This window comes from Cryptomeria japonica, chromosome 11 (genome assembly GCF_030272615.1).
Source record: "Cryptomeria japonica chromosome 11, Sugi_1.0, whole genome shotgun sequence".
Taxonomy (NCBI): domain Eukaryota; kingdom Viridiplantae; phylum Streptophyta; class Pinopsida; order Cupressales; family Cupressaceae; genus Cryptomeria; species Cryptomeria japonica.
This window is the reverse complement of record NC_081415.1, coordinates 423155436-423172762: the sequence shown is the minus strand read 5'-3', so window position 1 is coordinate 423172762 and position 17327 is coordinate 423155436. Positions and strand designations below refer to the sequence as shown.

Sequence of the window (17327 nt, the reverse complement as noted above, 5' to 3'; positions counted from 1 at the left end):
ATTTCTGAAGAGGCCAATACCCATCCAAGTCGATGTAAGCTTGTTTCTTTCCCTTATATTTTGTTGATTGTAGAATGCCTTGGACAAAAGTACAGGGATTTTAATACATGGACATCTTTCAATCATGGCACTCAATGTTAACCTTTTATTATGTTTCAACCCAGTTCGTCTTGGAGAATCTTTTGGTTTCCTTGAGATTTGCAAGCAGCTCAGTAAACGAGATTGATGCTATGGCATTGAATACATTTGCACACACCTCAATAACAAGAAGATGATGGCATGCTGACATAAGATACTCAATATTCACTTTTGTGTCTAAGAATTTTCATTGATTCATGTGCCATCAAATTTTAATTAGGGCAAAAACTTCAGAATAACTGAAATGGCAATAACCCATGATTTGATTTGTTTTATAAAGTTACAACAAAGCCAGATTAACAATTGTCATTAAAACCAAAATTCAATCCTCTGTAAACATTGTTTATTGCACAAACTGGAATGGAGAAGCTTAAACACATGGCCATGACCTTGGAAAGCACAGTAAGATCGAAACACAAGCTAATAGCCTAATACAGATTCATCTGCAGTTCCCATATTACTCTTTCTGTGGATTGGACTCATTAAGTTTGAAAGGAACTTTTGTCAATACATGATAATGAATTGTAAATTTGAAGACCTCTAAACCCAACGAGACTAGGATATTTATAGAAGCCAAATGCAAAATCCAGACTTCCCAATCCAACAAAAAAGGTTATGGCTGACTGTAATATGTCTTCTTATCATCGATAAGGCATGGAATCACCTAGTTTGTGCAAAGCTCAGCATATTTGCTGTAACATATTTTCACATTTAGACCAACCAGACTATAAAGAGCCAATTGGATCTGAATTGACGCTCCTTGTATACAAAATAAAACACTGACAAAAAATCTCAATATGACTATTGTGAAAGAAGCAAAAATGGATGCTCTAGTGTGTAAAGTTTGCAACTCTCTTTTATAGACATCATGCTCTATAGATCGGTCAGAAGATAATATACAGACCATTTGTATGGTCATACATGGGCACATGCCTGGATAGATTCATACATAATGACAAGGAAAACATCCCAGTCTTTGTTTTTTATCAGCTCAAGATCCCTTAGTTCTGCTACAGCCAATGTGCTTTCATATTCTCTTTAGTAAAAGGACTTCAAAAACTTTGTAGAGAATCTTAAAAATGACAAGACTTACCTTGGTCCAGAGAGGCGGACTGCTGATAGCATGTCCTGGCTGTTATAATCAGAAGGATTGGAAGAGGTCCCCTCTTCACTGGTAGATTTCAGCAAGCTGTTATGTATGCGGAAACCAGTTTGGTAAGAAACTGGTGGCTGAGGTATATACATGAGACCCTCGAGCATTTGTACCACTTTTCCCATAGATGGCCTTAAAGAAAAATCTTCTTGAATACACCATAAGGCAGCTTTGACTGCCCTTGATAGCCTTTCATCAGAAGGCTCATAGTCAAGCTCTGGATCAAGTAAATTTTCCAGTTTTTGTTCTTCTATCTGCTTGAAAGCATAAGCTGGAAAATAAGCTTTTTCAGAAGCTTCTTCGGGATTAAAATTCTTCCTTCCACCAATAATTTCTAGTAGAACCATGCCAAAGCTGTATACATCACTCTTCTCAGAAATAGCGAAGGTGGTAAGCCACTCTGGAGCAAGATAGCCTCGAGTACCCCTTAAGGTCGTAAAGACATGGCTCTGTTCTCTGGTCATAAGTTTTGCAAGCCCAAAGTCTGACACCTTAGCTACATAGTTATCATCTAAAAGAATATTTTCTGGCTTTATGTCACAGTGAATTATTCTCACACTACAATCTTCATGCAGATAAGCCAATCCTTTGGCGGTTCCAAGCGCAATATTGTATCTTCTGTCCCAATCCAAGATAACCTCTTGCTTCTTGTTTCTGAATAGGAATCTGTCAAGAGACCTATTGGCCATGAATTCATAGACCAGTAGTCGGTGCAAGCCCTCTGCACAAAACCCTCGGAGTCTAACAAGGTGAACATGATGTATGCTGCCAATGGTAGCTACCTCTGCATGGAATTCTTTCTTGCCTTGCCCAATACCCTCCAACTTTTTCACAGCCACTATGCTACCATCTGGTAGTGTACCCTCATAAACTGACCCAAAACCCCCTTTCCCAAGCCTCTTGCTAAAATTATCGGTGGCATCTTGGAGCTGCCTATAGGAGAACCTGGTTGGCAGGCCAGGTATGTTGTTTAAGAATCTCTCATCATCTGATGATTCATTCAGCGTATCAGGTGCTTCCTTCTTCCTAAAAAACCGGTATCCAATATAGACAATCCCAATAACTACAATTACAGTTACCACTGCAATGATTACAATGAAGATAAAATGGTTTGCATTGCCTTTGCCTGATCCTGAACTCGTGCCGTTTGTTAAGTTGCCAAGACCTTTGAAGTATGCAACAAATGCAGTGGAATCATCTGTGGAGGTCTTGAGATTCCCTATTTGGTTGAAAAGGTAACAATTACCTGAACTTTTTTGAAAGAAAAAAACACTGCAAGAGCAGTTATTGTTGCAGGCTTTTTGGCAATCCCCCAACTGAGACATTTTTAAAGGGCTAACAAACTCATTTGCAAAGTAATTCAAATCATCTCCTAGTTTATAAAAACTTACGGGGTCATTAGAGCTACCACAAAGTGGCAAAGGTGCTGGGGCACATGAAGATCCGTAGATAGAATTCAAGAGACGAGGACATTGGCATTGCCCATTACTTTGGCAGACAAAGTAAGACGCACATGCACTAGGCAATTGACAATTATCTGCCGGGATCACTGTCTGATCTAGAATGGTTGGACCTTCTGTTTCAATGATTTCAAATGTTAAAGCTCCCCCTTGACCTAATACAGCTGCACGAAATCCTGCTTCATCTGGAAAGCTTGAGAAGATAAATTGGCTTAGTAAATTTTTCTCTTCATCATACATACCCAAATATCTATCGGTTAAAGTTGCCATCACAGGGGAGCCATCCAACGTAATTGTTTTCCGGCTGTCAGCCTCCATAGTCCAGTAAATCTGAGGAGGATTATAATCAGTGTACAGTACCAGATTGCCTGCCTGCATCTCTAGGATATAATGACCAGAAGAGAGATTCTGTGCGCTAGAGTTGCTTACCAGCTTCATCCCAACTTTGAGACTCTGATTGGAGAGAAGAGTATCTGTTGGGTGGTCAAAACTCTGCCAAATGATGTTTGAGGAATTATCCAACAAAACCAAATTACCAGATTCTTGCAGCTCCATTATCCCAACACCCTTGCCTCCTGTTTGGGTGGACCATATAACAGTACCATCTTTAGTCAAGGATGCGTTGCCATCTTCTGAGAACAGAAATTGATCATTAGATGATATTGGGGTGTCCCTATTGGCAGTCCAGACAATCATACCACTATTTCCATTCTTTATTGACAGAAAGAAGGCTGCTACATCTGGTGTTGGAGCGAATATTCCAAGTACAAATGTCTTGTTTACTGAATAAAGGGCATTGCCACCATAGTCAATCCAAGTCATTTGATTTCCGAGAAACACAGGCTGCACTGGCCCAACACGTGGAGCTGCAGAAACACATCTTTGAAGGACCGAGAGAATCAGTGCTACAAATACAACGTTCACTTTGAAAGGCTGCCATTGGAGACAAGGTAAAGCTCGGGACCTAGTCATATGGACCACCAGCAGGGAGGCTGAAAATAAAACCAAACCTTACCCTTCTCAACTAGATATGCTAGGCTGATGATTTCTTCAATACAAGACTCTATAGCAAATATGACTCTCTTAATTCCAAGCATGGTGAAGTCAATTCCCAACAGTTACAATGCATTGAATATGTCCTAATACAGTATCGAACCCTAGTGTAAGCTTTTAAGATCTTAATGGCTCAGTAGAATTCACGTGGCTTTGAAAATTACAACCATCTAGTGGTAAAGGATATTTCTTTCGTGGGGAGACATAAGCAGAATTCATCAAACTTTCCAAACCATGCTACAAATAAGATCCCCAAACCAAAAAGTTATTGCACAGAAATCTCCTCACGATTGCCAAAAAAAATTACAAACACCTAGGATACCTAAACCAGTAAGCTGCTAATTTAGTCCAGAGATATGTTGCCCAAACAAAAGACGGCACTCAATTTTGGAGATAGATATCAAGCTCTCTGCTCCAAAACCTGCCAATCCATTAACCAAAATTCTTCAATCTGTCATGTGCAAATTTAATCACCAGTTTACAATTTTTGTCTAGATAAGTCTCTGTTTAGGCCGATGTAAGATATAACACTTGGACAGAATCATGGGCAATTCATCACCATTACCAAAGCCTATGTTTAGCATAAAATTTAAAATCCATTGTCCCAAATGGAGTTTGACTTGGTCTGGCCGAACCACAAATTAAAAAACCGTCTAAGGATTACATTTGTCAACCACTCTAACTCTTAAATGTATGATGCGGTTTAAAATTATAAACCCGGGACAGAATTTTGACTAATGAGCCATTTCCCATTACCGAGCCTTGTTTTCAGCTTATAATTTAAAATCACAATAAGTCCAACTGGAGTTTGACCTGGTCTGGGCCATCGTCGGATGCCAACCCCCATTTTCAGCATTTTAATCAAGATTTCAATACGAGTTTGTAGGATGACCTCACACTGCTTACAGAGGTCAAAAACATTGTTCAATATTAAAAAAAGCATGATTTTGTCATATAAGACCGGGCTGAGAAAATTGGGCATTCTTAGCCAAAAAGTTAATCCCAATTATCCAGAATAAAGGCATCGTCTCAAAGGGTGCTTGTCCTGCTCATAAGCATTTGTCAAAGACACTTTTCCATAAACTTCTATGGCATGACAGATAATCCATGTTCCATCCAATTAATGTTGCTTTCAGCAATTAATGCTGCTTTCAGTAATTACTGACTCCAAATCTGAGAGAGTTCTTATCAACATTACCCAATTCAGTGCATCTCCTTCTAAGTTGCAAATCCAAGCTCCTTATAAGCCCAAGCAAACCCATGGTATTTAAAAAACAAGAGCCGGGACCCATTTCCAAAAGGATAATCAATACCGCGATAGATAGGCAACACCTAAAAAGGAAACAATGACAAGTTGGATATGTTTGCTACCTGTCACCATTAATAGCGCCTGTCAGATCTCATGACCCACCAACAATATCCCAACATGCCACATTAATCACTACTGCAACAGCGAGTCTGTATCAGGGCACTTCCGAACCACCACCGCCATGCTAAGTTAGGACTCATCTCAGCCTAGGACGCAAGTTTTCATTCACTGTGTCTCAGTTGTGTTCATACTTGCATGTTTTGACTTTCCTCTGTTTTTTATGCTTTTAGCTCAGGGCCTCTCTGTCAAAACCTGTGGCTCAAGTCATCAACTGCTAAATCTTTCTTGAGGCCGGAGGATCAGGGGAAGGTTCGATTCACGAGATGACTGATTGTCCAAAGTAAAAATCCTTTTGCCCATTTTTTCGCTTGCTTTTCAAGTTGTTATTTTGTCAAACAACTGACAATAATTGAGGAACACCTTTAAAAACTCCATGTGGGGAGAGGACTTTACCAAACACTGCAATTATTTGTACAGGCTGGGTATATAAAATCATTATGCCCAGAGTTTTCAATAGTTAAATACTATAATAATACAACTGCTTATCAAAAGTCTGCAACTTACTAGTTTTTATATTATTTTATTTGGCCCAGTTGAGTGTGGTAGCCATGAATAAGAGCGTTGGCACATGTCATCTTGTACGGCTCCTACATGTTAATATTTAATCTTTATGATGTTGAATTTTGTTTTTAAAATTTTTAAATTCTTTAATGATGTTGATTTATTTTTGCTAATATAGAATGTTAACAGTGGATATTCATTTTTTAGGTGGTATGATAATAGTGAACTATTATTTGGACGGTTATGCTTGTTTTTATCAAAAATGGGCCTTTTACATTTAACAACCGCCAAGCTTTCTATTGACACTAATAATATCATCATCTTACCATATTGGCTTCTCTTTTAGCTTTTTGGGACATTAATATCTTTTTGTCTTTGAAAGATGTCATCTCTTTAAATAAGATAACATTAACATCAAAGTTAATACAAACCAACAACACAATTTAAATTGATTATTTAGTATATTTATTATCTAGATTCTTTGTTACTTGAAAGTTATGTAATGTCTTTTTTAGGCTTTACAAATTAATGAACATAATTTAAATTGATCATATAGTATATTTATTTCTTAGATCCTTCTTGTAGTTAAGACAATGTAATGTCTTTTTTCAAGGTTTGAATTGTAGAGAAAGTTATTGTTTTATAAGTTTAGAATCTTTTTAAGTAAATTAAAAGGTATTAGATTTTATTTTATATAAAATTGAGCAAATACTAGTTTTCTTGATGATCAAAATTCCGAGTAATGAGAAATTGGTATTGCACAATGAATGTTTCTATTGGAAGCATCACATAATTTTTTGGTGGATGAACATTACATTTATTAGAACACATAGAAGAGTGTTTTCTTAACGAAATAAAGTATTAACACGTGGCTAGAGAAGGATATGAAGATGTGTTCATAGAAGAAAGAAGTTACCTGCTCAAGCAAACAGAAAGACTTAAAACAAAGTTTACTAGAGTACACGTGGGTGATGTGGTAGACCATGTAATGTGACAACTATTAAAGAATGAGGAGGATCAACCCCAACCAAGCAAATTAGAAGAATTCTTAACCAAGCAATTAGAGCACAAAGAAATTATAAAAGGAGTAAAATCTACTAGGATAAATGGCAATATACAAAGAATAGAGAATATGATAGAAGGGATGAAAGTGGTAGTTAGAAGATAGGATGAATTAGGGGCAATTCAAAGATCTTGCTAGCGAGAACTTGGTTCATCGTGTGTGTGTGTGTTGTGAGAGAGAGAGAGAGAGAGAGAGAGAGAGAGAGAGAGAGAGAGAGAGAGAGAGAGAGAGAGAGATGGTGTAAAACAACATGCTAGGGTCAATTGTGTTGTAGGTTTTGCCATTACAAGGTTCCCCTACTTGTAAGGTGGCTATCCTCAAGAGTCTTCATTAATTGTATTCACGAGGTGAGATTCAATCAATAAAGACTTCACAAGATGAATTTGCTCAATTAGCTGCATTAATTATAAAACCTCCTCTAAAGAGAGCTAGAATAAGATCAACCATAACTCACATATGCACAACAAAATAAACATGCACAAATAGTGACTTCATTACCTAATGTACTTCTTGAAGTAGATCTACAACCATTACATGTTATAGTAACCACTATGTCTTTTGGGAAGCCACACATGGAAGAATTCTAGTAGAGCTCCAAGCCATCTTTTAATATGATGATATAAAAAATAAAAAAATGATAAAGCAATCAAGTAGGAGTTGAAAGATATATAAAGTGGTGTATCTCACTACCTACTTGAGAACTTTGTGAGTCATATTGATTCTTCGTTTGTAACTTTGTCTCCATAGCTCATCCAAGATTTAAAGAAGGAGATAACTATAGTAAGGGAATTGAGGGACATAGAACCTACGCATGCATGGAATAATGAGTTACTTTCACTTAGACACAAGGAAATGGACGAAGTGGTAGCTACATGTTGTAAATTCTTCTAGGGGGGAGATGCCATAAAGATTCATTAATGCATAATAAACTGGTAAAGAAAATAGTTTTTAGCAAACCCTAATGATGCATAATAAAGTGTTATCATTTCACATCTCCACTCTATTTGATTTGCACAAGTATGAAGGTGTGCTTTATAAATGTAGTCATGTGGCATTAAGCGCAGAGCCATTCCAATTAAATGTATTTGCATCTGACTAAAGTGTGCAAATATGTATGGTGAAAACAAGTCAAAGTGAATACACAAGAGACAAATGCTGTTCATGAGTAGGGGGTAAAAAATTCCACCTAATACGCATACTCGATAGATTAGAACAATATTGAAAATAAAATATTGAAACTATCCACATCCTTACTTACATGACAACCTAATTTTTAGTTCCTACATAACATCATACCAATACTTAAATTTAAGATGCACCACTACCAAATCCTTTCCCCTAATTTGTGGAGCAGATAATTGTGTAGCATTAATTAGCTGTCAAATTTAAAATGTAATTGCAGGACTGTATTTCCAGACAATGATATCTGATCCCATTTCCTATCTTCTATCGAATCCTCATATGATATTTATATTCTGCAATTAATATTTATTTTCTTAGATTATTGTTATCACTTGAATTTCTCTCCCTTTAAAGTGTTTAATATTATCATCAATAAATAAAGAAGTGATGCCATCAATGTATATATCATTCTGTCAATCCATGACGAGGGTGATTTGAATTTAGCTGGTAACAATAAATACGCCACGATTTTTAATCATTAAATAATTTTAAATTTTTTTATTTTTTATTTTTTTGAAAGGGAAGACAGAGTACTTAAACATATTTATTGTTCAATGACTTATTATTTTTAATTTGGTCGGTATATAATGGCAATCATTTATAAACAATTTTTTCCAGATCACATTGATAGTTTTTTCAAATTTAATTTGAAAATGTTATTTGTTTATGTATTTTTTAATAGTTTTATTAGTTTTTATCATGATAAAGATTTTATGAAATTGTTTTTTCTTAAAATTTATATTTTATTATCGGAAATTAAATTAATAGTCATTTTATTGACGTGTGTAATGATAAAGTATATTATTATTTTATTGTGAAAGAATTTTACATTAAAATTTTAATCAGCACTTTTTAATTTGTTGTCATAAAAATAATATTTATTTACATCTATATATTGGCCTTACGCCTAGAATGCACTAAGTATCTATTATAATGTATAAGGGATAATGATGCCTTGGTGCATTTTAGGAGCTAGATAGCCGTTTCCCTCTCAATAGACCCAACTCAAGGTGTTAGATTATCTCATGAATACATTGGTCATGACACCTACTTGTGTCAAAGGAATGAATGCATGGAGTTTAAAAGAATTGGATGACACTTGAATGAGTAGCTTGTGCTAATCGTTGAATGAGAAAGTTGCATTAGTAGTTGTAACTCACATTGTAAACTGTTACTATTTAGACATAACAATATGATGTTATTACACCATGAAAAAACATCATACTCTAATATTGTGTCTAAAAGATAACTTCGAGATTGACATGAAATTTGACAACAAGAATGCTACCAAAAGGCTTAGTCATTAGATGGCTACGTTTGATTTCTTTAATCTAGTTTATACAATTTGTTTGACCAAGTTTCTTTGTCTCAAATTTTCTTTAACTTATTCATATACAAAGTGTGGCATCGACTATTTCAACTCAAGTCTCCTTCGTTAGAGTGAGAAGCTACTTCAATAGGATTCATCATTCCAGTAGATCCATTTATTACTAGCATATCAAACCCATAATCAAGATGTTATAACTCCTTTTGCTTGCTACTAGAAATAATTGTGAACACAATTTTAGCCTCATTTACAAAAATTGCCTTGAGATCTAATTAGGAATCTTCCATGTTGAACTCACTTAATTGGGAGCAACTTTATATAATGTAGATGCAACAAAACTCTACTAGAGCTCTATCTTTGTTTAACCATAACTGCAATAATTTGGAATAATTGAGCATGATTATGATTGAGAGGAACTATAACATTGGGATTAATCTCAATAAATCCGAATAATAACATTAGACTAAATAATACACAACATAGAAAATATCAAAATATCATAATTTTCTCAAATAGATGGAAGAAAAATATACCTAGAGATGTATATGGTTGTTTTTGTACACTATTGCTTAGATACTCCATTGAAACTTTATGAAAGCCCATTCTTGAGTATTTTGTATTTTACTAATGTTAGTTTTTTTAGCATTTCTTGGTAGAAGGGATTGGGTTTCTAGGGCCAACATTTGAAAAAATTGACGATTATAGGGAATAGGGGGTACTATATATACCATAATTTATGTAATTCAATATACATAAAAATATATATATAATAAATTTAAAATTTAAAACATAGTACAATAATTAATGAATGATAATGGTCAGAGTGTTTTTTAGTGGGCCTTTTGGCGAATTTTGCGATTCCATTTTCCTGAAATTGGTGAATAGTATTGGACAACACGGTGGCCAAATCGCCCAGAATTTTGATGTTAATGGTCCAATGTATTTCAGATTCGCCATTGACCACATATCATTTCACGTGGATGCCTATTATATTCGCCTGGAATCACTTGGATGTGGGTATTAGATCACCTCCCTTATTCACCAGAAATAGTAACACGACATTGTACCCAAGACCTATTTCGCCAATGGTTAATTAAATCTTCATTGCACGTGCCGACCCATTTTGCCAATTGTTAAATTTTATGTTAAGCATAATGAGACCCAATTCGCCAATAACAATTAAAACATTATAAGCATTTGAGGACCCATTTCGCCAAATTCCAATGCATATAGAGTATGACACCTACATACAAATCAGAGGGCCAATAAAACATTATAAGAATTCAAGGACCCATTTCGCCAAATTCCAAATTTCCAATGCATATAGAGTATGACACCTACATACAAATCAGAGGGCCAATAAGATGCATTTTGAAAAGCCCATGGAATTCGCCCAAAATGGAATCATGGATTGATATAAATACAATTGAAAGTTTGAAACAGTCTTCCTTACAACTTGTTCATGTCTGATTAGTAAATTTGGGAGCTCTCGATTTGCATTGCGCATGAGTTGGAACCTTGAAGTTGATTGTAGGACGGAGGGCCAGAGTTGCAATCCTACAACACAGGCCCAAGAATTCCTAATTCTCGATTCAAAGAATTGAGAAAGCGTAAATGTGAGTAAACTAATCATTTCTTCATACTTCTGAGTATTAGTTTTAATTCGTAGTGAGAGGTCAAGATGTCAAACAACGGTGAGACTCCTTAGGGTGGTGAAGGGATTGAGATGTCAGACAAGGGTGAGACTCCTCGGGGCAGTGAAGGGATTGGGAGACCAAACAAGGGTAGGACTCCTCGGGGTAGTGAAGGGATTGGGAAGCCAGACAAGGGTAAGAATCCTCAGGGCGGTGAAGGGATTGGGAGGCCATCAAAACGCCCAAAACTTAGAGATACTACCATAAAGTATTACTTTGGAATTGGAAAAGTTTCTGGTCCATCAACTTCTGTAGTTGCAAAAGCCATTCACAGTAGCTCACCACCACCACAAAGTAGGATTGTCATTGAGTTAAAAGAGTCAAATGAGGATGACAATACCGACATGGGAGAAGATGTTGTAAGGGATACCCACAATGAGATAATTCACTTGGATGAAAATGCTAGCACTGAAGATGATGTTGGTAGGAAGGAAAGAAAAAGAAAAGTAAAAATGGGGCGGGAGTGGGAAATGACAAGGAGCTTTAAGATTGATTGGGTAGCAAAGTACCCATTCATTGAACCAGTCCCAAACAATGATGAACAACCAATGGAATGCAAGTGTAAGATTTGTAGCTGGAAAACTAAAAGAGAGAAGAAGTTGCAGCAAAAGCTTGACACCATAGAAAAGCATATCGGTAAGGTCTATGAAAAGCATATCATAGATGGAAAGGAAACACCAGTAGTAAGATGGAAATCAAAGGAAGAATGTCTTCATGTTAATGATAACTCAATGATGAAGGGATAGTACCAAACCGGTACTGAGAGGGGGGGGGGTGAATCAGTACAGACAAAAACATAATCCTAAACCGGTTTGTCAGTAGACACTAACCTTTGGCAGACAAACAGTAACACCGGTCTTAAATAGAGTACAACTGGCAAAACCCAGAATAACTGAGACAAGCATGAACCGGTTGACACTTATCTTTTCATACAATCTAATACTTCATTTCCATTTCACCCTAGTGCATGAACAGGTAATCTATCATCAAAGATATATAAACAGCTGGATCAACATGATTTACCTTCAAACACAAATCACTTAAACCATCACATGAATAACACCACACATGACACACAATTTTTTCACGTGGAAACCCAACTGGGAAAAACCACGGTGGGGATGAATACCCACAAGCTATTTTTGAACTCTTTAGAAGTCCGCTCTGTTAGGAGCCTTGTCCGGTTAAAGACTGATACAATAGGTTATGTTAGGAATCGATCCTACTAGGGATCACCCGGTTAAGGGATGGCTAGAATACCCAGTTAAGGGTTAAACCCTGTTAAAGGTTACCTTGTTAGAGGATTTCAAGAACTCAATGGTTTTGAGTCACCCTGTTAAAGGATTTATAGTAAGTCGGTTAAAGCTACCCTGTTAAGGGATTTCCCAACTTTTGAAGTGGTTAGAGATCAACTGCTATTACAATGATCTGGTAACAGCACTCAATGTCAATGCAAATCCGCTTTAGCTCCTCTTCACCTTCTGCACTTACACTCTGTAGGTATCACTTCTCTCCTCTGGTCTGGCAAGAATCGCGTATCCCTTTACTTAGATACACACACACAACTTTTGCCAACAACCTCAGAAAGAAACACAACATCGACCTTATAGGAAACAGATAGGCCGGTAGCATAAACCCTAAACCCTATACCTATTAGGTTAAGCAATTCAAACGGTTCAATCCTAACCATTGAGCACATTGCATTAAATGCAACAGTCTTGAACCAATCTCAAGACATTCTCCATCGTTCATTTTCCACCGCTTTCATGTCGGCTGATAACCCATCACGCGTTTTCACCGTTTACAAACTTCGCACATTCCTGAGGTAGATAGGAACAATCTCCTTCATGCAACATCCTTCACGCGCACAAGGCTGACGTGGCAACACGATCTGTTCTTCGTTACAATGCTAACTCATCACACAGGCTTGAAGTACTTCAACCGGAAACCCTGAAGTTGAGACTACCAACCAGTAGTCATACAAAGCTTCCATGTGCCGGTTCCCATAACCACATGCCGGGTCACCTTGAACAAACACACCACTTCACTTTGGCACATATACCGGTTCACAATGTTATATCGGTTCTCACATATACCGGTTCTTGGTAACATATCGGTTCTCTCTTCTTCAGCATATTGACATCAATGACAACATACAATGTCATCATGTCCTCATATCGGTTCACATAATGCCAACAGTTAAGTATGTCGCGAAATATGAAGAGCATAACCACAAAATGACACTGAATGGTAATAGTGGAAATAAAATCAAGGTTGGGCTTGAACATGCATCGAAAGATACAAACCTGACAAAGACTATTCAGATGGGTGTTATTTTTCATATTTTGTCGAGAGGGCGTCCTATGAAAGATTTCCTAGAATATAGTAATTGATTGTCTTTTTTGAATGTTCCTCACTATCCTATGTCACATTGGTTAATAAATGTTGGATGGGAAATGGAAAACTGTCTTGCTGAGGTGGAAAAGAAAAATTTGCAAGAGAGTGTAAAAGAGTCAAAAATTATTTCATTATCCATAGATGAAGTTACTGCGGTAGATAACACTGCTTGGGTCTGTATGCATGTGTATACTGTAAAACAACACGTTCATTGAGCTCATCTACTCTGTGTTCGTAAAATGAGGGGCAATTCAATAGCATAAAATTTATATTTGGAAGTTAAGAAAGCTTTGAATGAAATTGCTCGTATGGATGACTTAACAATTGCCAAGAAGTTGGTGTGTGTTGGAGCTGATGGAGTTGCAGTAATGTAAGGTCAAAGGACCGGTCTTTGTGCAAGATTACAAACTAGTATTGTACCATACATGCTTGACATTCACTACATGGCCCATTGAATGAATTTAGCATATAGAATTGTAAGAAATTTCCCTACAGTGTCAAAAGTTGAAGATCTGGTCCACGAGCTCCACTCATACTTTTGTTGAAGTCCTAAATGTTTTGCAGAATTTCATATTTTTATTGAGGGAGTAACAACAGGAAACAAGCTTCTCAGGGATGTTGAGACCAGATGGATCTCCTTGCATGGACTAGCGGAACGAGTTCTAACAGAATATCAATCCTTGATCAAACTAATGTATGAGCAATGCCTCACAGTAGACAGAGGTCCTGATCTCTTACATAAGTTAAGTGATATAGAGGCTCTGTTAACTTTAGCTAGTCTTCTCCCCATGCTAGATCCAATGAACAAATTTGTTAAGAAAGCCCAAGATAAAACTATGTATATCAATGAGTATAGCACTCTACATAAAATGACATGCTTGGCCTTGGATGGGCTATATTCAGATCTAACAGGGTGAAGCCCCAATTTTTTTAGGTGGCAAATAATTACAGATTTGAATCATGCTGAAATTTTTTTACATTTCAATGCAAAAAATGAGTTATGTGTCTTTGTAAAAGGATTTCAGATACCAATGCACCAATCTACGATGGGCAAGCGAGGCAGAGCACTACCAGTTAAAAAGGAATATTTTGATAGGATTGTTAAATCTGTTAGTGATAATTTGAAGTCTATTGCATACGAAATTTCAACTGAGATTCGTGAAAGATTCCCTTGAGAAGAAATACTTGAAGCCATGGGTTGTGTGTATCCTCAATTTTGGCATTCATTTGGAGATAATCCAAATGATGCAAAGGTGTTTCATAAAAAACTATAGGAATTGATATTAACATTTTCAAAAGATGCATATTGCAATGGACAACCAATAGAAGGAATTTTAAATTCATATCATCTTAAAAAATAATGTAAACGCTTTGCATTGTGTATGAAACAACAATTGGAAAACTTCGAGAATCCATTTGAACCTGGATCAATAACAAGGCTTTGGAAAAGGATAGATCGGAGTGAAGTATTGCATACTTCGATACCAGAATATTTCAAACTTGTTGATTTATGTCAAACAATGATATTGAGGTCGGTGGAAGATGAGAGAGTTTTCAGTGCATTAGGGCTTTTGAAATCAAAGATCAGAAACAAACTAGACAAAAATTTGGAACTTGCTTGAGGTTGTTTGTAACTCAGTATAATGTCAAAAAAATTCCTTATGATAGGGCACTGGCAATCTGGAATTCCATGTGTGAAAGAGAGGGTTGTGCAACACTTCAAAAGTTGGTGCTGCTAGTGCTAGTGCTAAGACAAATGATGGAACTCAGAGTAAACATGAAATTGAAGACGAAGAAATTTTTGAATACCCAACTCAGAATGAAGATGGACCTGTTAGTACTAGTCAGGTTCAGGATCTTGAGTCCATTTGGGATATAGAAGCCTCAGAGTTCTTCATTCCAAACCGAGTCACTGAAATGAATTAACAGTCAGTTCTTAGGTATTTATACTGCACTTCTTGAGGCATATTAGTTATTACAATTTACAAGTAAGAAAACTATAGTTATTGTTGATCATTTTTTATATTGTATTCCTTGAAATTGTCAATCAGAACGGATACTTATTTCATATTTTTAATTGTGAATTTGAATTATTAGTAAATAATTAGAATTTAGTTTATGATAGTTGTTTGTAACTGCATGTTGACTATTACTATATATTTAGTTCTAGTTTAAGAAATTTAGAGTCTTGACTCTTAGAGCTAAGAGAATATATTTAGTTCTGCATGAAGTTTGATTCTTGAATATATATTATCTTTGGTAAATTGGTTCCACATTATGCTTAACATGAAATGCAACAATTTGTGTCACAAGATCTATAAAATTATTTATATTGCATAACTGATAGAACCTTTCTACATCAAATGCTTAACATGATGTTAGAACAACATTTTTTCCATTTTTTCAAAATGCCAACTCCAAGGCTCAAAATGTCCTCTGTGATCATAATCTTCATCTTAAAATATGATATATTCCCTTCTTCAAATTGTCCAAATTCAAAAATCCCCAATACCATTCATATCGGGAAGACCAGACAAAGTATGCTTGACTTCAAGGGTCACACCTGTTAGGACTGCAATTTTTTTGGCTAAGTCATGTCGAGCTTCAATTCATGTCGTGGGTTTATCATCTGGTTTTATAGAAGTGTCTTTTCCTAAGTTTTGGTCATGTTCATGGCGATTAGGTTTTTGTGTTTGTTTTTTGCATTCGTTGGCTAGTTGTCGTGCATTAAAAATCTGAGTTGTCCTCTCTTTATTTGTCCATGTCAATGTCAAGGGTGGTCAAACGGTCGGTCTAACATGTTTTATGTTTCATCTCTAACTCGCAGATCAATTTCATGTTTAACATTTTAAGTGGCAAGTTAGCGAGTGTTGGTTTGGGTTCGAATCGCGAGGTCTCTAGATTTTTGGGTGTTAGTGTTTTATGTTAGTGAGCAGGATATTGTTAATGAAATTTCTTTGGTCGCGAGGTCTTGATTTGGTTTGATGTTATGCATTATAGCCGCGAGAGTTAGCGAGTAAGTCATTTCATACAGTTGTCGCTAGCTCTCATGTTTGTTTAATGTTAGCATTTTTAGGTCACGAGCTAGCGACTAGACAATTTGTGGTTAACTTTTATGGTTATTGCCAGCTCGCAAGGTTAAATGTCTGAAGAGGTGATCAAGCCATGAGCTGGCGACAAGTTGGTTTGGGTTTACATCACGAGGTCTCTAGCTTTTTGGGTGTTAGCGTTTTATGTTAGCGAGTTGGAGATTGTTAATGAAGTTTCTTTGGTTGCGAGGTCTCGAGTTGGTCTGATGTCGTGCATTATAGCCATGAGAGTTAGCGAGTAACTCATTTCATACAGTTGTCGTTAGCTCTCATGTTTGTTTAATGTTAGCATTTTTAGGTCGCGAGCTAGTGACTAGACAGTTTGTGGTTAAGTTTTATGGTTATCGCCAGCTCGCGAGATTAAATGTCTGAAGATGTGATCAAGCTGCGAGCTTGTGAGTGAAGTGCTAGCAGCTAAGAGAAAAATAGTTTTATGTTGGCGAGTACGTGACAAGGGTTAAAGTTACCACTATCTCCAAGTCGCTGTGGTGACGAGGACTTAACATTTTGAGGTCGAGAATTGGCGAGTGACGGTTCAGTTGCCCTCAATCGCTAGCTCTCGAGGTTATGAAGGCTTAACATTTCCAACTTGCGAGTTGGAGATAGAGTCGTAAGGGCTTTTCGCTAGGTCACGAGATTTTCTAATGGGCAGTCTTTCAGGCAAAAGGCCAACAACTGTGTGGCACATGTTTTAATGACTTGACAGGGACTGCTGAGGTTATAGAAACAAAGGGTCGGGACAAATGATGAATTAACATGTGGATTGTTTTGGCACCTTTTGCTGAGTAAATACTAAAGTGAAATTTCATTCTAAGATAGTTTCTAAATTTTGCATACAACT

General features: G+C 36.5%; 1 protein-coding gene across 1 annotated transcript; it reads right to left on the bottom strand.

Moving 5' to 3' along the window:
* Nucleotides 1-459: 459 nt before the first annotated feature.
* Nucleotides 460-5706, bottom strand: LOC131073641 (G-type lectin S-receptor-like serine/threonine-protein kinase SD2-5). The gene is made up of 2 exons (XM_058010141.2): nucleotides 3181-5706; nucleotides 460-3081 (listed from the first exon to the last, which is right to left on the bottom strand). The coding sequence occupies exons 1-2, from the start codon at nucleotides 3721-3723 to the stop codon at nucleotides 1228-1230; spliced, it is 2397 nt and encodes a 798-aa protein (XP_057866124.2). The 5' UTR covers nucleotides 3724-5706; the 3' UTR covers nucleotides 460-1227.
* Nucleotides 5707-17327: the final 11621 nt, after the last annotated feature.